Genomic DNA, 24,078 nt, shown 5'->3' with positions numbered 1-24,078 from the left:
TGAAGCACTGGCACGACCAGAAGACCAAAGTGACAGTCTATTCTTCAGGCCAGTGGGTGTGGATTATGAAGCCTGTCAAACCCAGTGCACTTCAGGACAAGTGTACTGGGCCGTACTGTGTGCTGGAAAAGGTCAGTTGGGTACATTATCTCATTGATGTGAAAAGGACTTAAACAGATGTGCATGGTCTTTCACGTCAACCGGCTAAAACCTCATTATATCCGGGATAACACTTGGTCAATGCATTATTGACAGATGGAGAGACTAAGGAGGAGACCAATCCCCTCCCAGACCTCCTGCACACTGTACCCACAGATGGATCAGTTGAAGGTGTTACCCTTGAAACTGATCTGTCAGAACAGCAACTGACCGATTGTCGCTGTTTACTGGGACAGTTTGCCTGTCTGTTTTTGCTGACTTCAGGTCGTACAGATTGGTGTACCCATGTTGTGAACACTGGACACAATAAGGATTCACCGGATGTCCTATAAGGTCAGGGACACCATCAAGGAGGAATTTTCCAAGATGTTGTCCCTAGGAGTGATAGAGCCATCCCAGAGCCCCCGGGCTAGCCCAGTATTACTGGTCCTTAAAAAGACCAGTGGTGGGAAGACAGAAGTTCGCTTTTGTGTAGACTAGAGGGGCCTCAATTCTTTCACAAAGATAGATGCTCATCCCATTGCTCAGGCAGACAAGGTCATTGACAACCTCTGTGCTGCCAAGTACCTTTGACGGCTTGACAGACAGAGCAAGAGAAAGGTAAGCATTCTCAACCCCAGAAGAACATTATCAGTTCACTGTAATGGCTTGCGGATTGAAGAATGCCTTTGCCACTATTCAGATGATGGTTAACCAGGTTTTGTCTGGACTAGAAAACTTCAGTGTCGCCTATTTAGATGACATTGCTGTGCTCAGCCACACCTGGGAAGATTACTTATCCCACCTGAAACAAGTGCTTCATACGCTGCAGAACTCAGGTCTGACTATCAAGGCCACAAAGTGCCATATAGCACAGGGTACAGTAACTTACCTGGGAGACCTGGTTAGTGTAGGTAAGAAACAACCTATTGATGCAAACCTCTAGGCTGTGAAAGATTGGGACATCCCCACCACACAGGCACAGGTGAGAGCCTTTCTAGGTCTCACTGGGTACCAGCGGTCGTTATTCAAGGTGTATGGGACTATTGTCATGCCCCTGAATGATGTAACTTCCAAGTAAATGTAAAAGAAGGTAACTTGGACCCTCGGCTGCCAAACCTCCTTTCAGGATGTAAAGGACAGGACCAATTCTGAAAGAGTCAGACTATGGCCAGGAATTCATCATCCAGACAGATGACTGTGATTCTGGGATTGGACCAGTATTAGCGCAATTGAACTCTGTGCAGTAGTGTTTGTGCCATATGTGAGTGCAGGGTGTGTGGAATGAGACTTCCGCTAAGTTATGAAGGTGTGGTGTGAGTGGAGAAAATGGGTTAACTGTACAAACAATAATGTTTACATCATGGGTTCCGTCTGATATGTGTGCTATACATTGGTTTTAAAAGGTGCAACAAATAAACTAAAGCTAGGCCTATTGAATTTGTCGATGCTTTTTTATTGACATGTAAAGCCATTTTTACTTTCTTTTTTCGCCCTTTAAATCAGGATGTTTTCCTCATCTGTTTCTCCTTGGTCAGCCCGGCTTCCTACGAAAATGTTCGTGCCAAGGTAAGCGTCTGGTAAGGTTGCTGGGTGAGTGGTTAGAAGGACTTTAGTGGAGTCTATCAATGGTTCATTGGTTTGAGATAAGTGGTGACCATATCTATGTGGAAGCCGGTGGGTCATTTGAACAGTAAAGAAGATACATTAAAGAAGTGCTGGCTAACTGTATGGCTTAGGTATCAACAGGCTCATATCAACCTAATTCTAAATGGCTGTTTTTCACCCCCATGCCGGCAAACCATTTTTAGTTTGGGCTATTAGATGGTGCTTTAGCGCCACCTATAAGTGAAACAATTTGATTGGCGCACAGGTAGGAGAGAGATGGCATGAGGAGGGACACACAGCTTGTGGATGTTGTTTGATTATTTACCCACCAATTAACCCATGGCCATGATAATCCCTATGGCCATTCCCACCCACTACCACTCCCGCCTGCCCTAAACACATCCTCCTGGGACCTCTCTGAGGTCCCTCTGTCAAGCATTCATTTCAAACTTTAATCAGCCAATGTTTGTTCTAAGCAGTCTGCTGCGAGTTAAGAGCTTAATTGCAGCTGTAAAAGGCTACTGGTGTTATATCTCTTCCATGGACTGAAGTCCTATTAAAAATGAGCAACAACAAAGCCAAAAGTTGTGGTTTGAGATAAGCCTTTCGCAGGCACTGACTTCATTTGCTCTGGTAATGATTTTTACTTTCCAGCTGTTGCGATCTTATGGCGAGGTAGCACCATTATATCTGTGCCTAGCAAATGCATATGCAAAAGTCCAAACTGTTGGCTTTTCCAATGCTTGTTTGCTAAGATGGTTGGTACTTACTTGCCCGTTGCTTGGCATTTCTTTTGCCATTCATGTCTTCCCTGCTTTTCTTTGTGAGAGAAGTCAGGGTGTCCCATGGCTAGGCTGGCACTCAATCCTCTGTGCCCATCCACACATGATAGCGTATGCACACACATATTTCGACACATAAATAATTGTGCAGGTTGGCATAAAAGACACTATAGCTTGGCTTGATTTTAGAATCAGCAACACGTCTTTTATTATTACTGTTAGAGGGTCGTGTTTGGAGAGGGAAGCCCCCATTATAAGGGTGAATCTTCTTCCACCTGCCACCAAGATGGCGGCCACAGGAAGGGATGCCCAGGGGCTGATGTAATTTCTGCACACACCTGCAGTCCTCGTGCATCAGAGCCTGGCATCCTCCCCTAGCTACCAATGGCTCAGGTTTCATTATTTATGAATTGGATCGATTCGCTCGAGGTGTCCATTTGTGACACAATAAAAGTTCACTCCATACCGTTGGTCCTGTTTCACACAGCGGAAACAATTTTGGCCCTTAAGGCTTTCCATTCATCTCCTCTGCCACCAGAGTTCCTTCAAGCTATTCTTTGTAGGAGGCGGGGAAGCGGGTGAGGGGGAATTCTTCCCTGCTCCATTGTTGACAAAGGGGACAGCTGAGCTAATTGAAGACTGATAGAGGAATTCCCTGTGGTGGTTAGCCCAGGCGGCAATTGGAGCGAATATAACAGGCCAAGAGCCATCCTTCTACTTTATTGCTGCGTCCCCTATGCCTGCTGCTATAGCCTACGATCAAGGGTGGACTGGCCTATAGGGAACTGGAGATGTCCTCGTAGGCTTCTGCACCCTGGACCTCTTTTGTATTTTATTTCCACATTTTCTCATAAGGAAGGGGTTGGGGGCTTGCTAAAAATGTGTAATATGGGGCCACTTTGAAGATTATTTCCAGGGCCTCTTTGGTTCCCAGCCCACCCCTGCCTACAATGCTGATACAAACATAACAGGGTGGGTGAAACTAAATGTGACCCAGCCTACTTCTTAGCACTGCTCATGCTGCCCTGCCTTCGTGTAAGAGCAGTGCTCTGTCACTTTGGTATGCAGTGATAGAATCGCTGCAAAAATATCGCCTGTGCAAATAATCGTGGCAAAGACCGTGGTTTGACCCGGTAAAGGTGTACCCGATTATACCATTTAAGGTGAGCTGCGGTTGCGGGGGGTCTCCCGCTCCACTTAAATGGTATAACGGGTCCGGGGGTTGCGAGGGTATCCCCCGCATCCATTACATGGGTTGCAGCAACAAAACCACTGCCTTTTTGCGGCGATATTTTGTGTCCATGGCCATTTTTGCCATGATTTTAACACATGGAACCGTCACTTTGCAGCCTGCACCTGCAGGTAATCTCTAGCGGCCATCACTGGATAAAAACGTTTTTCACATTCACTTTCAGCGAAACTGATGTTCCCTTGCCACTCTGGTCTGTCAAACCACCCATTGAGCCATCCTGCTTCTTGAGCACTGTCACACCTACTCTAGTGACAGCAGAAAATGCCAGCAAAAAAAAGGGGCTTCTGAATAACCCCTTTTTGAAATCATCGCTGCACGTTCCATATGAGCTGCGCAGGAGCCCTTCCAGAACAGCCAATTACATTCCTAGCCTTTGTCTTGAATTTGATCTCCCATTGTAGCCCCATTTACCATCAGCAGGCAGGTCCCTGCCGCACACCTTTGCTATGGTGGTAACTGCTGCCACCTTTACTTCTGCCCAGGCCCTTCATCTTCCCCCGTGCTCTCATGCTCATAGGATAATACCCATCACTGTGTCTTCCCCCAGCGACTCCAATGGACCCAGCTATTCCATCACCTGAAATCATAGCGACATGCCTCCTATCTCGATGATTATGACTGTAAATTCACTACTAGGACATTTAGTTGCCGGGGCGAAATTTCCAAAGGTCTGGTGAGAACGGTGTCACCTCCCCTTCCAAAGGTCTGGTGAGAACGGTGTCACCTCCCCTTCCAAAGGTGTGGTGAGAACGGTGTCACCTCCCCTTCCAAAGGTCTGGTGTGAATGGTGTCACCACCCCTCCGGCCTCTGGCCCCAATATGTGAAAGCTTTTCCACTGAAAACGAGAGAAAGCATCAGCAGCAGCATTTCACTTTCCAAGATTCTCGCAGTGAAGGGGGCTCATCTTCTTTAGGCAATTTAGAAGCAATGGCCTTAAAAGAGGCACCTGTGCAATGAACCATCTGTCAGAACAAAACACTATGCTCTTGTTGGCTTTCTGTCTGCCAACAACTGAAAGACCTGTGCAGTGCGCAGCAGCTCTGCAACCCCCAGCATGATGTGAGGTGATGATGCCATTGGGCTGGGCCGCCAATGCTGCATGTTGGTCTTGCGGGGGGAGGTGTGGGTGCCATGACGTTTGGTTTGCCCTTCTTCCCCCAAGTACCCTCCAGCATAGAAACCACATCCAGTGGGCATTCCCTAGCGGTATTACAAGCTTGGTGGTAGTGGTAAAACCGTTGGTATTTCAAATACCATGCTTTCATGGTTCCACCTGATTATGGGTTTTGGAACCCATACACCCCCAAAAAATGTGATAGTGGAGTGGTAACGGTCTAGGCAGAATTGCTGACGCGCAAACGACCTTTACGTCATTCATTAATGGTAATTCCATTTGGCCGTATCATCAGAGGTAGCAAGGCCCTTCATACAGCTTCAGCACTGGCTACCAAGCCCAATGGACTGCTGTTCCAACCCATCTCCACCTGTAAAGCATGCATGCATCCTGCGTCACAGGTCACAGAGGCTAGTCCAAATCCCAGCAGCAGAAGGGACGCAACCAAGACCTGGGCGGTAGCAGAGAGGGCGCGCAATGACTGAGCAAGCTTGCTTTTGTGAACCTATGTTGTGTTATGTTGTTCTTGTATAGTGCTCATCTCCTAATGCTATGGTTTCATTGAGCTGCTTGCGGAGGCAGGAGTGCATTGTCCCTTTGCTTGGGAAAGTACTGGTTATCTGCCCTCTTATTCACACCATTTGCCTTTCCTTCCCACCCAGTGGTTCCTGGAGGTCCGACATCACTGCCCCAGCACCCCTGTCATCCTAGTAGGCACCAAATTGGACCTGCGTGATGATAAGGACACCATTGACCGGCTGAAGGAGAAGAAGCTCTCCCCCATCACATACCCGCAGGGCCTGGCACTCGCCAAGGATATAGGTGAGACCTCTGTGGTGTCTCTGGGGCCTGGGTATCCTGTTGAACGCCCTGTGATAGTTTGATTTCCCTGATTTCTGAAATCATGCCTTTCCTCTCTACTCAATACCTATGGGTTAGGTTAAAAGAGTTCTTGGTGAGGTCGGCTTGGGCACAATAGACTAAGCTTCCTCTGCATCCTGCAGTTTCTCACGAGTGATTGTGATTGGCTATTTATAACACGCTTAATACCCAGAGGTTTCTAAGCGCGGACCCAGGGATCGAACCAGTGTTGCTCCGTGTAGTCTTGCTTCCAAGACGAGTGTGTTGCCCCTGAGCTATCCTCCCGAAGCCTGCATAGTATCCCTCTAGAAAGCAAGTGCACAACTGCCCACGCACATTGGTTGGTGGCTAAGTGGGCATGGTTGTGTGTCTGGTGGCAGAGCTATAGGTTGGGCTGCCATGGGCATGCCAAGCAACACATACATTTCTGATGGGCAATAGAGGAATGGTCACTGTGATTGATATGTGAGGGAAAGTCCTCAGTAATGATTGCACCCCGGTAGTGGAGTACTTCATGTATTTTCATTCCACATTCATAGTAGGCGTGAATTGTATGCATTATTCATAGAATGCATGCAGCATTGACTGGCTACTTTATTGGGGCCTGGTTTGCATGCCTAACTTTGCATACACAACCACCAAGTCCTTTTACCAGGCCACAACCTGCACATCTAATCTTTTATGTGTGGTTCACTTGGCCAATGTTCACGCAAGACCGCATTTTAGACAGTCATTCCAGTATGGGTGGTTCACTTGGCTACTCCACACGCCAGGTTTCGCCCTGATGAAGGACCTGTTTGGTCCGAAACGCACTGGCCAAACACAGCCTGCCTGCATGTTAATTAAATGCCTTCAACCACAGTTTTCGAATGTTCATGTGATTTATTCTCACATGAAAACTATGAATGTTGACTGCAAATAGACGTAAATGTATCTATAGCCATCCATGTTCATGGCTGGCTTAATGGTTTGTACTTAATAATTGTACAGTATCATCGATTTACACTTGTTTACCCATATAGTGGTGCCCACTCTGCTCCACATTGTTCTAATTGATAAATATGGACACACACTATATTCTATATAACCATGTTTAAGTTTTTGAATAGTACACTATGAAATTGATTCACTTTAAGGGCCTTCCTTTTTTGACAGACAAGGTTCAATGAGACAGAATGATGTGCCAATGATAGTGAAATAGTGAAGAAAGGGTTTGAGTCCAATCTGCAATTGTGACACTTGGCCTTGCATTTTCTCATCTCTGGTTGGCACAAGTATGTATATTGTTTTGCCTTTAACAACAATACTCTTTTATAGAGATAACTTGAAAAGTGCACACATTACACAATAGACAACTGCTTACAGAAACCCAAAAACAAAGAGTATGATTATAGTTTTAGAAAAAAGGTTCTGCACACATCTATCACTGCGCCACTTGAAATAATTATCAAGAATCATATAAGTTTTACTTTTTCTTGCATTATTCAGCATGTTTTTTCAATTCTTTTTAATATATATAGCCCATGTTGATGACACGTGTTTCGGCACTCTTAGTGTGCCTTTTTCAAATCTGGGCAATATTTTCTCCACAGGTTACTGTCCCAGTTAAACATAAATACATGAATAAAATGTTCATAATTATTACAAAAGAGTGCAAAAGAAAACATATTTTTCAAAGGAATACTTCCCAACAATTATCAGAATGCAAAATAAAACATGTTTAGCATCACAAATTTCCATCATATAAATTAAAGTTATCACATACCATTATGACGACCGCTTGTAGGGTTGAAACATAAGTAATGGTAAGTATTTTCAGAGAGAGAGAAAAGGGGTTGAGAAAGACAAATAAGAAGAGAAAAAAAGAGAAAAAACAACAACATAAAAAAGGGGGTTAGCGCAATTTTCCTTAAAAAAGTTCCATTTGTCTGCCAATGTGATTAAATGTAAATCTTCTCAAAATAAAGCTTACCTATCTCTTGGTAAACCGGCTTTCATATGCTGAAACTACGTTATTAGAGAGTTGTTGAACACCAAGAGATAGGTAAGCTTTATTTTGAGAAGATTTACATTTAATCACATTGGCAAACAAATGGAACTTTTTGAAGGAAAATTGCACTAACCCCCTTTTTTATGTTGTTGTTTTTTTCTGTTTTTTCTCTTCTTATTTGTCTTTCTCAACCCCTTTTCTCTCTCTCTGAGAACACTTACCATTACGTATGTTTCAACCCTACAAGCGGTCGTCATAATGGTATGTGATAACTTTAATTTATATGATGGAAATGTGTGATGCTAAACATGTTTTATTTTGCATTCTGATCATTGTTGGGAAGTATTCCTTTGAAAAATATGTTTTCTTTTGCACTCTTTTGTAATAGTTATGAAAATTATATTCATGTATTTTTGTTAAACTGGGACAGTAACCTGTGGAGAAAATATTGCCCAGATTTGAAAAAGGCACACTAAGAGTGCCGAAACACGTGTCATCAACATGGGCTATAAATATTAAAAAGAATAAAAAAACATGTAGAATAATGCAATAAAAAGCAAACTTATATGATTCTTGATTATTATTTCAAGTGGCGCAGTGATAGATGTGTGCGGAACCTTTTTTCTCAATTTTGACAAACGAAGTGGGGGAACTCTAGGTCTTCGTTTCCTGCACACACCATTGCAACACATTAAGATATATATATTTCTGAAAAACGTTGCGGAGGTTCAAGAGTGTGATCAAAAAAGCTCCCCAAGTTTGTATACATGATTATAGTTTTATTGTTCCAGGCAGGATGGGGAAAGTAATGTGAGTATTAACCATCTCCAATGGGTTTTAAAGCTGTTCTGTTCAAGACATTCAAAAAGCAGTGTAATAACATTACTTGCTTGTAGCCATTGCTTGGCACCGACATTGAGATTATTGATACCCAACACTTACTTTAGGGACGTACTGTAAGGGACAATGGGTCATTGTGATGAGCCATTCCCCACCCACTGCTGTGCCTGCCATCCCCCAACTCTGATACATATCTTCCCACTTGCAAGCACGTCTGAACACAGAAATACGTTTGCAAGGTTTTGCTTGATGTGCTGGGGGGTGGTGTCCTGGTGACACCATCCTCAACATGATGACATGGGAGGTGATGGAGGTGAGAAGGGCTACAGGGCCCCACAATTGCGAGGCCCTGCGACTGAGCAGGCACATGTGTCCTGTCCCCCGTCTTTGCACAACCCACTTAGGACAGAGTGGGATTCCTTTTCAGCTGGAAACCCTGCTAGCTCTCACAGGAACCATTGCTGTCGCGCTTTGTTTCTGTGCGACATCTTATTCTCATAGCCATCCACGCATCCCTGACAGTGACATCCATTAGAATGTTCAATTACTTGAACTTTCTAGTTTCTCTCCTGCGATCTGATTCGTCCACGATTCTGCCTTTCTGTAAAGCCATTTTTTTAAAACGATAGATCTTTACCTAAATATAACTATATCCATCTAGTGTGCGGGCCTAGCTGCAAGAAGCAGCGGAGCGCTGTACGGCAATGGGGTAATAGGAATGCAGTTAGAGGGCACCAGCGTTCAGCAATAGGAGCGGATACTGTGGGGGAGACGGGTTCAGCGGCAGCTAAGATCAGGGCTCCTTAGGGTACCTGAATAAGGTGCTCCCTCAAGACGAGGGTCTTGAGCCCCTTTCTGAATTGCACAAAAGTTGATGATCCACAGCCAGCGGGCGCCTTTCGAATTCCTGTTTCCTGTTTTTTTTCCTCCTTTTTTGCATTTTTGCAGCCCTAATCTGGGAAGGTCCTGGCTCCTTGTGGAGCGTTGGGCATCAGAGATGTGACCTTATATGGCTGATAAGGGTTATCTTGTTTTTCAGAAATGTTCATCTACTTCCCGGTTTCAATACAGAGTTTGTGTCTCAGTTACCAATATTTGAAAGTATATTTCCTGTTTGGCAGTTCGATACAGGGAGGGATGGGTTGGACGTTTCTCCTAGTGACCTGTGTGTCTGGTCATAAATTGGACTACAGGCGCTGGCAGGATCGGAAGCGTGATCTCTGATCCTACAGCAAATAGCAGCGGCAAAGCATAGGAAAATCCAAACAGAAAAGAAAGACCAAGGGCCACGCCCTTGGTAGAGTGTGCTCACGGGAGGTATGAACCCCAATAAATGTTCATAAATCATGTCGTCGTCAAACGTCCAACAAGGAAATGATCGCTATTCCAGAAGAAGTCCTACGGTCAGATGCTTTCATGTAGTAATATGGCTGCATTGTGCTCTAAATGGAAGGAGACCTGGTTTTGGCCAAGGCATTTCAGGCTCATAGTCCTTCGTTAGGGCGAGGTCTGTGTACCAAAATACGACTAGGGATCCCTCTTGGGAATTAGTGTCCCCATGGACTAGTGCATTTGAGGGCATGATTTATTAACGCTTTGTGGTTTTCATGCCTCCTGTGGGGATGCGTTACCCAGGAAGTGGCCCTCGGCCTTTCTTTTCTGCAATTCCTTGTGATGTCATCATGATACTAACAGTGGTGGAAGTGGAAAACAGGAACTAGTTGTACTATGGCTGCAATCAAAAAGGAGGGCGTGGGATGGTCAGACACATGGGGGGGTATGGGTGTTAAGTGGGGGTGAAGGGAGGGGTGACCAGGATCACAAACTTTGGCTCAAATTGTTGGATTTCAAGGTCTACAGTAATAATGTTGTATAGAGTTCACTTACAAAAAAAGAAATGCATAATAAAGCCACCTGACAACATTCCTTCAAATTCAAATCCTTATCGAAAGATGTTAAGCCAAAAGAATATCTTTGGCCTTTCATTTTCACATCCTGAATGGTAAACTATGGGTTATAGGAATACAGTGGGCCTCCTTGTAAGTATGGCGGTAAGGCAACAACGGCACCGATATTGCTACCAGCACTGTTGCTACTGTACCGCCATACTACGAGTTGTGTTTGGGTGTCTCGCTCTGCCCAACATGTCCGAACTGGCGGGCAGTGCGGCACCCGCGAGCAAAACTCGTGGATGCACCGGTGCAGGTGCATCCGAGCTTCCCATTCCCATTCAGCCCTACAGGGCCAAATGGGGAGTCCCTTATTGCCGGCACCCGCAAATGGGCAATTACTGGGTCCGCTGACATCGGCATGAGTCGTAATTGCCCATTTGCGGGTGTGGGTAAAATCACGGGTCTGGCAGCAGCCATGCCTTTATTACAGGCATGGCTAGCGCAAGCCCCGTAATGAGGCCCAGTGTCTTTCAGTAATGGACACTCCCGTCCCTTGCACACCTTCTTAACTGAATTCAGTCAGAGTAAGGATAACAATAATAGTTGTTTAAATTGTCACATTTACGATTGTTATTCAGTAATTAGTCTTCATCAACATTCAATTATAGAGAAAACAATCTCTAACCGAATTTGTTTACAAATTTTTTAATCAACATGAAATGTGTTAAAATTGTAAGCTTGATCAATTTCAGGCTATGCCCTTCCTCAGAGTAATTGTCTTTGATGAATCCTATTTCTTCACAAAGTGTGAGATATCTCTTATTCCAATATTTGAAGTCAAGATGGAAGAACTGAAAAAGAAATAGAATTAGGAACTATTACTTCCTCTGATGTAACATCCATAGTGAGTACAAAAAACAGGTTGTAAGGCATAATGGTCATAATGGGTTGATGAAGGTAAGGAGTGTCCTTATCTGCAAAGTATGGTCCATTACTGTCACAGAACTCAGAAGATGGTCCAATATGCACCTATAACAGAGTACTACAGAGTAGCTATGATATATCCCAACTAGTTATAGTCCAAAACAATATATTAAAATGTGCTTAATGCAAATGTGGATGAGCAGTCACGCTATAGACTATTCCACAGTATGAGCCTGTCTCTTATTCCAATATTTGAAGTCAAGATCGAAGAACTGAAAAAGAAATAGAATTAGGAACTATTACTTCCTCTGATGTAACATCCATAGTATTGTCAATATATGTCAGCCTATAGAGTTGCATGCCTTCAAAGTATATGAATTTGCAATCCACTAGAAGGTTTTCACTATCGCATGCAAATAGTTCAGGAAACGTTCTGCATCTGTAACACATGCCATCCAAAACAGTTGCGAAGGCTGTAAGGTGTTGTCTGTCAATGATTATTTAAATCTTTTTTAAGTATCTATGATCTTTGCGAAAATAACACAATTTTCACATACCAATAAGATGTAATTCAGGAATCCAAGCAGGGGATGAGAGTCCATCTGCAAAGGTTAGGGTAGATTAATTACTCATCTGGAATAGCGCAGCATTTCCAGAATGTGTTAATCTATTGATTTGCAAAGTCTCATTACAGCGGTGTCTAATTATATACGTAGTCAGTTTTGTCGCCTTAGTGTATTTTGTACACAGTCTGAGAAAAAGTCAAAATCTACTTATTGCAGTTGTCCGTGGTCCCGTATGAACCATCTTGCATAACGCAAGTGGCTCAAAATGGCCGCTATTTGTTCAGCTTCACAGATGTCTGACGCAGGAGCGTCATGATGTCATGCTGACTGTGTCAACAATGTCATTTTTTCTTTCATTTGACAATAGCAAGCATTGGACGTATGCGCCTAATCTCAAGGAACCGAGGCAGTACATTGTGAACCACATTGATCTGGTGGCTGTATGGAAGATGCTGTATAGCATTCATTCTTGCCTACTCATAATAAGTAGTCTACCCATAAACTGGGGATGTCTGCTGAGAATTTATCTGGGTAGGTGGTTATCATTAAGTAATTCAACCCACTGCATGGAAATCAGTGAGGTATAATCTCGCATGATCACATATTGTACTAACCCCATTGCTGACCAGTCAACATGATGTCTAAACACTTATCAGTCCAAATATAATGTTACATCAAGGGCCAACTTTGACAATCTTGTATACGTAGTATGGTTGTAACTCAGTTGAGTGATTTCTCTTTTCTTCAGTGAATTTCCTCATTGCAACTTCAATGCCATTTTTCAGATATACACAGTGTAGAGATACATATGTACAACGTCTGATCAAATACAATCTCCATTAATTTACTTGTAACAACTCATCAGTCTAAATTTTTTTGGGTGGAATCACATCTAATGCCATATTGTTAATACCTAATCTGTTGCACACGTGTTCTGTTATTAAGAATAAATAAAAATGTATACTCATTCCTGGATTAGCAATTTCAATAGTTTAAGTAGTTAGTCATCGCAACCTTATAGTTTGCAAGTATTTTCATGAAAATGGTACTAGTGAGAATTTTTCATTTAACCCATTGTGGTCCATGGCATCCAATCTATGAATCAAGTACATTTTTCTCTTTGCTAACATTGTACTTTGATTGCCACCTCTTGTCAGGGTTGTCACTATTTCTAACACTACCCGCCTGATTCATGGAATTATTTGCGCTGAAAATGGGGATTTGTGTGCCTTTCTGCCCGCAAATCCCTGTTTGACAAATGGGGATTTGTGGGCAGAATGGCGCACAAATCCCCGTTTTTGGCGCAAATAATTCCATGAATCAGGCAGTAAATATCTTAGTTGGTTAATGGTGTGTCGCATTGCTGTATAGTGCCTGGCCACAGGGGTTTTCTGATTGTTATTCCTGATGTTAGCTTCATGCTCAGTGATGCTTTCTTTATTTTTTCTGATTGTTTGGCACACATAAAACTTCCCACATGAGCAAATTAAACCATAGATAACGTGTTTTGAATCACAAGTGGCAAAGTTCTTGAGTGGAATATTTTGTTCTGTGCATGGGTGTCTGATATAGTCACCTTTTTGTACGTTGTTGCAATGATTACAGTGGAGGAAAGAAAACGTGGTTTACGTAGATGTGTTTGCCCTCTCATTTCTGTTTTTTCTGCTTTTACCACGTTATCCCTTGGGTTTCTGCCTCTTATATAGGCTATCATGGGTGCCTTGGGAAACAATGTGGTTAGTTGTTGATCCAATCTGGTTATTTTCCAATTTTTCTTTAGGATTCTATTAATTTGTGCTCCTTGTCTTGAGTATTTCGTTGTGTGAATTAATTAGGGTTCTCCTTTCCCCATTCTGGGTTGTAGCAGTGTGTTTCTACTGAAGCTGTTACTCCTTTCTTTAGCCTTTTCCAGTATGTGTTTGGGATACGCTCTATCCCTAAATCTCTTGGTGATCATAGTGGCTGCACATTCATGTGTAGTGTTATCGGAGACTATTCGTTTGATCCTCATATATTGACTTAGAAGTAGATTATTCTTGATATGATATGATATGATGTGGCATTTATAACATGCCTATACACAAGTGTTGCATGTGTTGTGGATGAAAATTGGTAAAATATAATGTATTGTTAACATCAATAGATTTTCGTGGGACTGGTGTAGTACGTGCATTAACACTGAGAGTGATTTCAACATCTAGAAAATGTATTGGTGACCCTGTCTCAAGGGTAAATTGTATTCTAGGATGGCAAGAATTCATATATGTCAAGAACATTTCGAGTTCCATTGGCAAACCTCTCCAGATGCTGAAAATGTAGTCAATGTACCTCCTCCGTACTATTAGGTTGTTTGCCCATCCTCTCTGTTCAAGGATGTTTTTTGTCTGGAATACACACATAAGCAGGTTTGCATAGGCAGGTGCCATTGCTGAACCTATCGATGTACCCGAGATTTGTAGATAATATTGTTTGTTAAATCGAAAGTAACTATTATACAATATTAGTTTTGTTAGTTCAGGAATCAAAACTTTGTTAGGTTGTACCGATTCTTCCTGTAATAGGATCCACTTTAAGGCCTCAAGACCGTTTCCGTGGGGAATCGAGGTGTACAAACATTCGATTTAACTAAAAATATTATTTACAAACCTCGGGTACATCGATGGGTTCAGCAATGGCACCTTTTTATGCAAACCTGTTTATGTATGCCTTCGAGATGCAACACATCTTTGAACAGAGAGAATGGGCAAACGACCTGATAGTATGGAATGCTGTTCATTGTGTACTTACCCCCCTAGACATCTCACACTTTGTGAAGAAATATAATTCATCAAAGATAATTGCTCCTGAGGAAGGGCATAGCCCGAATCGTGTTGAGCTCACAATTTGAACTAATTTTCTGTTGATTAAATCATTTGTAAACACATTCTTGTAGAGAGTATTTTCTCTATGTTTGAATGTTGATGAAGACTACTTACAGAATAGCCATCGAAAATGTGACAATATAAACAACTTGTATTGTTTTCATTACTGTTTGACTGGATTCAGTTAAGAAGGTGTGCATGGGACAGGAGTGTCCATTACTTCAGGACACTGTATTCCTATGTGTTAGTGTAACAGCTGTTAGTGTCAGAACTGTGGTTTTCTGCCCTGCACCCAGACAGTCATCTAATTACTTTAAACAGAATTTAACATATTTCAGAAATTGGTGTGCAGGACACAACCTATTTTGTATCTTGGTAAACTATTGGCGCCAGAATGCAAGATAATGCCAACCTCTAAAATCTAATTTACCCCACTGTACTTTCAGTGATTTAAGACATGTAATAAAATAAGATGTGTAATAAACAAAGAAAGATTTGCAGATTATTTGTCACAAACTTCCCACTCGTTGTTATTCATGATGTTGAAAACATTTGATTAGTGACTTACAGCAACTTTATTTTTTTGCATGTCAAGATAGTAGACATTATGGATATAAACACATCTTTAAACGAGCACTTTGTGTTGCTCACTTTAACCAAAGTAACTGGTATTTTGTGAGCTCTTTGAGTTGGAAATGTTCCATCAGGCCTATGAAAGGCCCTGCCACTGATCAAGGAATGTGTTTGCAACCAGAGCTCCTTAACGACCTTCAGAGACACCAATGCTGTGTGTAGCTGAGACTTTGGTAACTGGCAGCGCTTGACTGTCCGGCCTGAGTCCATTCTATATTTGGCTCGGGAGAAAGGAAAAGCACCCAGGACACGATTCTTGAGACTTTGAACTGAAGATACCATTAGTTATATTAGACTTTGATCCCTGGATACTAATGACTCTATTTGAAACTGGAAAACCCCTCATTCATCACCACAGCTTCCAGGGACCAGAGCCGGCCTTGGGGGGGCGAGACGGGCAACAGCCCGGGGCGCCAGGCCCACCAGTCGCCATTAGCCCCCGCCACGCCAGCTCGGGGGAGTCTTTCAAGGGCTCCCCCGAGCTGGCATAGCGGGAGAAGGCGCAACAAGTGGCCTTTTGTTGTAAAATGTGCCCGCGGCAGCGGGTGCATTTACATGCGCCCCTCCGCCGCGGGCACTTTTCATAAGAAAAGGCGCCATTAGCCCATCACCACGCCAGCTCGGGGGAGTCTTTCAAGGGCTCCCCCAAGCTTGCGTAGAGGCAAAAGGCACAGTAGGCACCTTTTTGTCATTGAATGAACACGCAGCGGCGGGCTCATTCAATGACAATGGGGTGCTAACGCTCCATATTTAACCTCCACGCCGAAGAGAGGAGGTTAAAAAAGAAAAAAGTGGCCCATCCTGGTCCCGCCCCCTTCCGCCCCGCCCCCTGTTAACCAGGGGCACGCGGTGGGTGAGGGTGGGCTCCAATTCGCACAGGGTGCTGCTGCCCTTAAGGCCGGCCCTGCCAGGGACGTATGGCTTTTAGCCTGGAGGCTTGATGAGCGACTCAAGCGGTGGTTACCGAGAGCTTTGTGCAACCTGCAGTCAGATGACTGAGCTGACGAAGTGGTTTCTGCGCCAGGTATTGATAAACCCAGTGATGGAAATGGAAAAAATGTGGTGGGGGATCCCACAACACAAGGCCTGGGGTGGGGAGAAGTTGGGGGGGCGGAGCCCGAGGGGGGCGTGGTCATACAGGGGCCAGGGCTCGTAGTGGACAACGAGCAATGCTGGAATACTTTAAAAAAAAAAAATTGCGCCCGCGACGGCAGCATTGCCTTTTACCTCGGCTTTGGCACTGTTGTGTAATGCACAATGCTCACTACATGTACAACTGAAAGGAATCAGTTGTACATGTAGCAAGCATTGTGCAATACACAACAGTGCCAAAGCCGCGGTAAAAGGCAATGCTGCCTTCGCGGGTGCTTTTTTTTTGTTTTTTTTTTGTTCATGGGCTTGGCCGGCTGACTCTGCCCGGATCCCGAGATCCGGATCCATATCTGGTGCCGGATCTCAGATCCGCCGAGAGCCGGCCCAATGACCAGCACTGGATAAACCGAGTATCCTTGAGTTGGGTAAGAATGAAGCCTGTGGTGGAATGCGGCGTCAAAGCGTGTCATGATTCCCCTTCACGTGGGATGATGCCTTGTAAAGATGCCCAGCTGCATGAACTGCAATATTTCCCCGAATATTGCAAGCCCAGCTGAGAAAGTTAACATCATTTCAGCCTAGGGTGTTTTTTTTTCTTCAATTAATATGCAAATGTGCCGGCGCGAGCACATATTTGTAAGGTTCGCTGGAGAAAGGTGGCTGACAATCATTCATTGTCTCGCGCCAGGAGATGATGAGATTTGGTGCAGCTGTGAGAGATGCTTAGTCCGTCTTATCTCAGCGGGGGAGGGGCGCACATCAGTGTGTCCAATAGTTCACCTGTTTCGCAAAGGGCGTAAAGGTGAGCCTGGACCCTGCCCGGGGGATTTCAGAGCCTTGCCTCGCCTCCTCACTGCTCCGCTGGCAGGAGAGCCCGCCATGGGCCTAGTCAGGCAAGAACAGTGCTCTTGAAACTGTGGCGCTGGGGGGCCAAAGGGTGCCCAATGCGGGGGCGTGAAGCTCTTTAAAAAGCCAAAACAAGTAATAGACAATATCAAATGTTGTCCACACCACAACCTGTCAATAAGTTGTAATAAGAGCTGCTGATGGCGTAATAAAAACGTTGGTTATGCCATAACGAATTTTAAATTCAGCGATAAAAAGGGAGGTGTTTCGGTAAATCATGTGGAGCTCATTATACAAGTTATTCAGTGAAAAGAAATTCGGATTCTCCCACATTTATTGATATAAAAACACTTGTTTATGAAACATAGATACATTATTTTAATCAGTTCATTTAATAATTTCCTATTTGGGGCTTTCATGCTAAATTTTAGCCTAGTCAAGACGTGTTTCGACCTTCACAGTCTTTTTCAAGGCTATCTGAATTCTTTGAGTAAGTGTCACGAGAAGTGAAATAGCTCCTTAATCATAAACTGTCCTTGTCAATCTAATAGTATATAGTTTGTTAGTTCAAGTCTTGTAGAAGTGTAGCGCTTAGTTGATAATGTTCTTAAGAGTTTCTTTCTTGAGATGTTACATGAATGATATTTCTATTAGTCAGTCCCATTGGATAGTCATCTATCCACGCATTTTTGCAGCGATTATTTTTACCTGTGACATTTTTGCCACAATTTTATTACCTGATACCGGATTTAATTTATCGATCTTTCCAATGGTTGGCAGATCGTTCTGCTAAGTCATACTGTGTTTATTTGAATGTTGCATTTTATTGGCATTATTGACGGGCCAAAATGTTGAACTAACATCAACTATGAATTTTCTTCCCGGGTTGTGGGTTGAGGGGTCAACTTGCATCCATTAGGCCAAGCAGGTGAGGATGGCAGTGGTGGACCCATTGGGTGGATTTATTTCCCAGGCCTGGGCGTTTGGACTGTCTGACTGGCCATTGGATTTTCTGCAATTAACCCTGGGACAGCTCAGACAGCCATTAAGCCAATCAGGCAGCTGGAGGGTCGGCAGGGCTGCTAGGGTCAAGGTCATGGTAACCGATGATGCATGTGGGTCCTCATCAGAATTGTTGTGCAGAATTTTGTCTGTAATAAAATGCAGCCTATTTACTTTCAAAAAGTGGTGTCACATCCTTGGTTCAATACAATGTGTGTTTTATGTTATGGAGACATGGACATATATGAGTGCACCCCTGTTAGCCAACCCCAGGTTTAAGTGCGACCATTCTGACAGTATCACTACCCTCTGCATGCAACACAGTGACTGGAAGCCACCATTACAGCGGATCCTTATGGACTCTGCCTCCTCTATGAACATGCAAACAAGGTGGCATAGTTCGTAGGCATCCCGGCATCAACGATTTGATGCAGAGAGTTGAAATCCATGCACTGAGCGGTGAAATCCTCAAAGTCTATTTCCTGCCATCAGTCCTGCTCTGTGTAGGGAAACGTGTGAAACATGGCACGGAGTGGAGAGTTTGTCTTCACAGGTTTTCCTACGACTGAGCCACTTTGCGATCCAAACAAAAGGATGCTCTTAGTGTCTCTGTCCCATAGCATAAAACAAAATATACAAATGAATAGGTCGAATGGCGCTATGCTCATACACTCATACTCCCAAGCAAAGTTTTTGTGGACCTCCGCAAATATATAAAAGGAATAACTCTTCACTGTTGCTTTATGGAGATGAATCTCACTTTTTTTTTTATATAAAGACATCACAAGAAAAGTTTGTTTTCACAGAACAATAGAGAAACATAGTACATTTTAACACACACCATACCAAAACATTTTTGGAATGAACTCCAACACAGTGTGTGTGTACCAGAAAACAAAACAACTTTAGGATTTGTCGAAAGGTTCACATAATGTCGTGTACATATTTCAAAGACAGATTAAAAGACACAAAAAGAACAGTTGTACAAAAACACAAAAAAATCATTCAGCTTGTGTAAACAGCATGGATCTGCTGTAAGTTAAGGGAGTGGTCTACACCAGGTGTTTCAGCCACTTATCGGTGGGCTAGGTGTGCCTCATCTTTAACACGGCCTTCATCAGGACGGGGTTCTGCGTGAAGTGACGTCTAAGCTGCAGGGAGAGGAGACTATGGTCAGGGAGGAGTATGAGCAGGGAAGTTATTTAGACAGACTTAATCAGACAAGTGTGCGATCAATAGAGAATTCCAAAGAAACACACAGCTTACCTGTGAATAAATGAATTTCACAGGTCAGGTGTTAGAGATGCAAGAGCCACAAGGGCTGGTCTCTGTATTATCCTATCGTGCAGGACCAAAACAAAGACAAAAAGAGAGAAGAAAGCAGGGAAGCGCGATTAGTGACGGTCCCTCGCTAGTCTATCCATGAATCATGGAAACATACATAAAAAATGAAGTCTCATACCTCACAATGGAGGCATTTCAGTTGAAAAAGCCAGTTCCAGGGTAGTTTTCCGGCGAAAAAACACTGCACAGCTTGCACAGCTAAAAAGTGAAAATAAACTCAGAATGAGCCTTGAGAGCGCCTGGGTCACAGAATTCAGAAGGGAGAAAATGGGCCGTAGTAGTAGCAGTTACCTCTCCAAATGTCAGAGCGTGCAGCCTCTGCGCGGCGTTGCTGGTGCTGACTCGCGGCTGCTGAGTCAGACGGGAATGTGGGGGCCTGGCGGCAGAGTGTTAGTAACACTGTTGCTAGGGCCCCGCTGGCATTTATACGGTGGCCATATTGAAAACACCGCCGGAGCGATCGGTCAATGGAGCCACGGAATCCACAAGAAATGGGGCACAATGAATAAAACTAAACTAAAGTGGATATGCTACATGGCAGTACGCATCCGAAAAAATAATTTTGGTGTATTTGTTTACAAAAGGTTGTCATGGCAACTGGAGGCTAAAAACCTAGGTGGCCCTAAAAAAAGGAGGGGCCGCTAGGGAACAAACAAACGGGAGGGAGGCGGGGGGGTGTGTGGGGGCCTCATTGGTGGCGAGCTGAAACCCAAAGCCGGTTCGGTACACCGTGTAGACCGACCCAAAATGTTTTCTCATTCCGCCATACAATTGAAGTGCCCGTTACATATAGGTGTGTCCCATAGCACAATTCAATGACACATGCAACCTCAGTGTAGGATACATTGACAGCAAGGAGACTCTATGGATCATTAGTGAACATAAAAGAAAACGCAAACACGTTACTAAACAATGTAATGTTTTAAGTATGGATAAATCTACATAAGACTCACTAGTGACACTGTTGCTATACATGAGTGACTTTCAGACGGTAGTATGATTTCAAGAAGAACACAGTCTGTGCAACGTTTTCATAGCAAATGGTACCCAGACACGTATATCAATGACTCATGTCAGAAAAATGACAAGATACAAGATTACAGGAAAGACTTCCACTCAACAGAGACATTTAAACCTGCCTGTACAGTGTTCAGTCTATGAACCCACCGTTGTTCTAATTGGGTGAGAGTTTTATTTAAATCACCCTCACGTTTGGCTGGTTTTACTTTCTGCAAGAAAAACCATCTTAGATCAGTGTCACTGTGGTTCTTGTTGATGAAATGTTCCACTAGGGGCTTATCAGCTATCTTGTTCCTGATGCAGGAGCGATGCTCAGAAATCTGCATCTTGATGGCACGTATGGTTTTTCCCACATAGATGAGTTTGCAAGGGCATTGAATTATAAATATGACACCCTTGGTGTTACAGTTAGTGAAATCTGTCATTGTCCACTTCATTCGTGCATGTTCGAAAGTTTTCTTTTGTATAGTCAGGGGGCAGGCCACACAGTGACCATATTTGTAATGACCTATTAGAGGAGGCAGGCCTCAAAGTGTGTTTTGCGCTTGTAGAGGTGGTTCTATAAAGGTATGTACGATGGCATCCCGTAGATATCTATTTTTCTTAAAGGCGAAACATGGGACAAGCTGTAGAGTACCTGGATTCTTTACCAGATGCCAGTTTTTCTTGATCGTTTTCTGAATCAAAAGGCTCAGGGATCCGAAAGTGGTGACACATACCAGTCTGCCCAAATCTTTTTTCGGTTTGTTCTCCAAACAAATTTCTCTGGGCGTATGTCTGGCTCTTTTTTTGGCTTGATTGATCGCCTTTTTTGGGTAACCTCTCTCTGCAATTCGTTCAGTTAAACCTTCTGCATGTTGGTGGAATTTTTCCAAATCTGAGCAATTCCTACGGATATGCAGGAATTGCCCATAGGGTAAATTGTATTTTAACCCCATCGGGTGATAGCTTTGGAAATGCAATAAACTGTTGCGGTCTGTTGGTTTACAAAATAACTCAGTCTTTAGTTGGTGTCCTGTTTTGTAGATGTGTAGATCCAGGAAATCTATTTGGTGGTGATCCCAATACATTGTGAATTTGATATGAGTATTCCTTAAGTTGATCCAACTGTGGAATTGTTGTAGTGCAAGAGGTGTTCCTTGCCAAATCATGATCACATCGTCAATATACCTCTTCCAGAGAGAGATGTTATCATGGAAGGGGTTTTCAGGAGTGAAGACATGCTTCTCTTCATATCTTGACATGTATAAGTTGGCAATGTCCGGGGCGAACGTGGTGTCCATACTCACACCCTTCGTTTGTTTGTAAATTTGATTCTCAAAAAGGAAGAAATTCTCGGCCATAGCCAGTCTAGTGCATTCAAGAATAAAGTTTGTGAGGGTCGAATCAGGATCTTCTCTGGTGTTAAGAAAATCACATATGGCTTCCAGACCTTCTTGTTGAGTTACAGATGTATATAGGGCCTCTACATCCATTGTGACGAGGAGGCTATCAGTGGTAATGAGAGCCTCGTCGAGTAAGTTTATGGTGTGCGTTGTGTCCTTCAAATAAGAAGGCATTTTGATTACACAGGGTTTCAGAAAAAAGTCTGTTTAAAGGGACAGCGGTTCCAAGAGGGAATCGCAGGCCTATACTATCAGCCTTCCGGGAGGTTTTTCTGAGTTTTTATGCATCTTAGGGAGAATATAGAAGGCTGGGAGGCGTGGATTGGTCTTATTTAAAAACATTTTTTCGTCTTCACATATCCAACCTTGCAAAAGGGCATGTTGAGTGAGGCTAGCAATTTCGGCTTGGAGGTCCTTTGTAGGGTATATTCTCCCTAAAATGCATAAAAACTCAGAAAAACCTCCCGGAAGGCCGATAGTATCGGCCTGCGATTCCCTCTTGGAACCCTGTCCCTTTACACAGACTTTTTTCTGAAACCCTTTGTAATCAAAATGCCTTCTTATTTACAAGAAGGTCTGGAAGCCATGCGTGATTTTCTTAACACCAGAGAAGATCCTGATTCGACCCCAACAAACTTTATTCTTGAATGCACTAGACTGGCTATGGCCAAGAATTTCTTCCGTTTTGAGAATCAAATTTACAAACAAACGAAGGGTGTGAGTATGGGCACCACGTTCGCCCCGGACATTGCCAACTTATACATGTCAAGATATGAAGAGAAGCATGTCTTCACTCCTGAAAACCCCTTCCATGGTAACATCTCTCTCTGGAAGAGGTATATTGACGATGTGATCATGATTTGGCAAGGAACACCTCTTGCACTACAACAATTCCACAGTTGGATCGACTTAAGGAATACTCATATCAAATTCACAATGTATTGGGATCACCACCAAATAGATTTCCTGGATCTACACATCTACAAAACAGAACACCAACTAAAGACCGAGTTATTTCATAAACCAACAGACCGCAACAGTTTATTGCATTTCCAAAGCTATCACCCGATGGAGTTAAAATACAATTTACCCTATGGGCAATTCCTGCGTATCCGTAGGAATTGCTCAGATTTGGAAAAATTCCACCAACATGCAGAAGGTTTAACTGAACGACTTGCAGAGAGAGGTTACCCAAAAAAGGCGATCAATCAAGCCAAAAAAAGAGCCAGACATACGCCAGGGAAATTTGTTTGGAGAACAAACCGAAAAAAGATTTGGGCAGACTGGTATGTGTCACCACTTTTGGACCCCTGAGCCTTTTGATTCAGAAAACGATCAAGAAAAACTGGCATCTGGTAAAGAATCCAGGTACTCTACAGCTTGTCCCATGTTTCGCCTTTAAGAAAAATAGAAATGTACGGGATGCCCTCGTACATACCTTTATAGAACCACCTCTACAAGCGCAAAACACACTTTGGGGCCTACCTCCTCTAATAGGTCATTACAAATATGGTCACTTTGTGGCCTGCCCTTGACTATACAAAAGAAAACTTTCGAACATGCACGAGTGAAGTGGACAATGACAGATTTCACTAACTGTAACACCAAGGGTGTCATATATATAATTCAATGCCCTTGCAAACTCATCTATGTGGGAAAAACCATACGTGCCATCAAGATGCGGATTTCTGAGCATCGCTCCTGCATCAGGAACAAGATAGCTGATAAACCCTAGTGGAACATTTCATCAACAAGAACCACAGTGACACTGATCTAAGATGGTTTGTCTTGCAGAAAGTAAAACCAGCCAAACGTGGGGGTGATTTAAATAAAACTCTCACCCAATTATAACAACGGTGGGTTCATAGACTGAACACTGTACAGGCAGGTTTAAATGTCTCTGTTGAGTGGAAGTCTTTCCTGTTAT

General features: G+C 43.4%; 1 protein-coding gene across 1 annotated transcript in view; it reads left to right on the top strand.

Moving 5' to 3' along the window:
- LOC138582072 (ras-related C3 botulinum toxin substrate 2) overlaps nt 1-24,078 on the top strand; it is a 215,088-nt gene that overhangs the window by 90,756 nt on the left and 100,254 nt on the right. The window contains exons 4-5 of the mRNA XM_069653020.1: nt 1,645-1,707; nt 5,558-5,717. Of these exons, the coding sequence (XP_069509121.1) occupies nt 1,645-1,707; nt 5,558-5,717 (223 nt within the window). The remainder of the gene's footprint in view (nt 1-1,644; nt 1,708-5,557; nt 5,718-24,078) is intronic.

Source organism: Ambystoma mexicanum, chromosome 3q, assembly GCF_040938575.1.
Source record: "Ambystoma mexicanum isolate Mex_15411 chromosome 3q, UKY_AmexF1_1, whole genome shotgun sequence".
Lineage (NCBI taxonomy): Eukaryota > Metazoa > Chordata > Amphibia > Caudata > Ambystomatidae > Ambystoma > Ambystoma mexicanum.
Note: the sequence above shows the minus strand (reverse complement) of the source record. Positions and strands in the feature narration are given on the sequence as shown.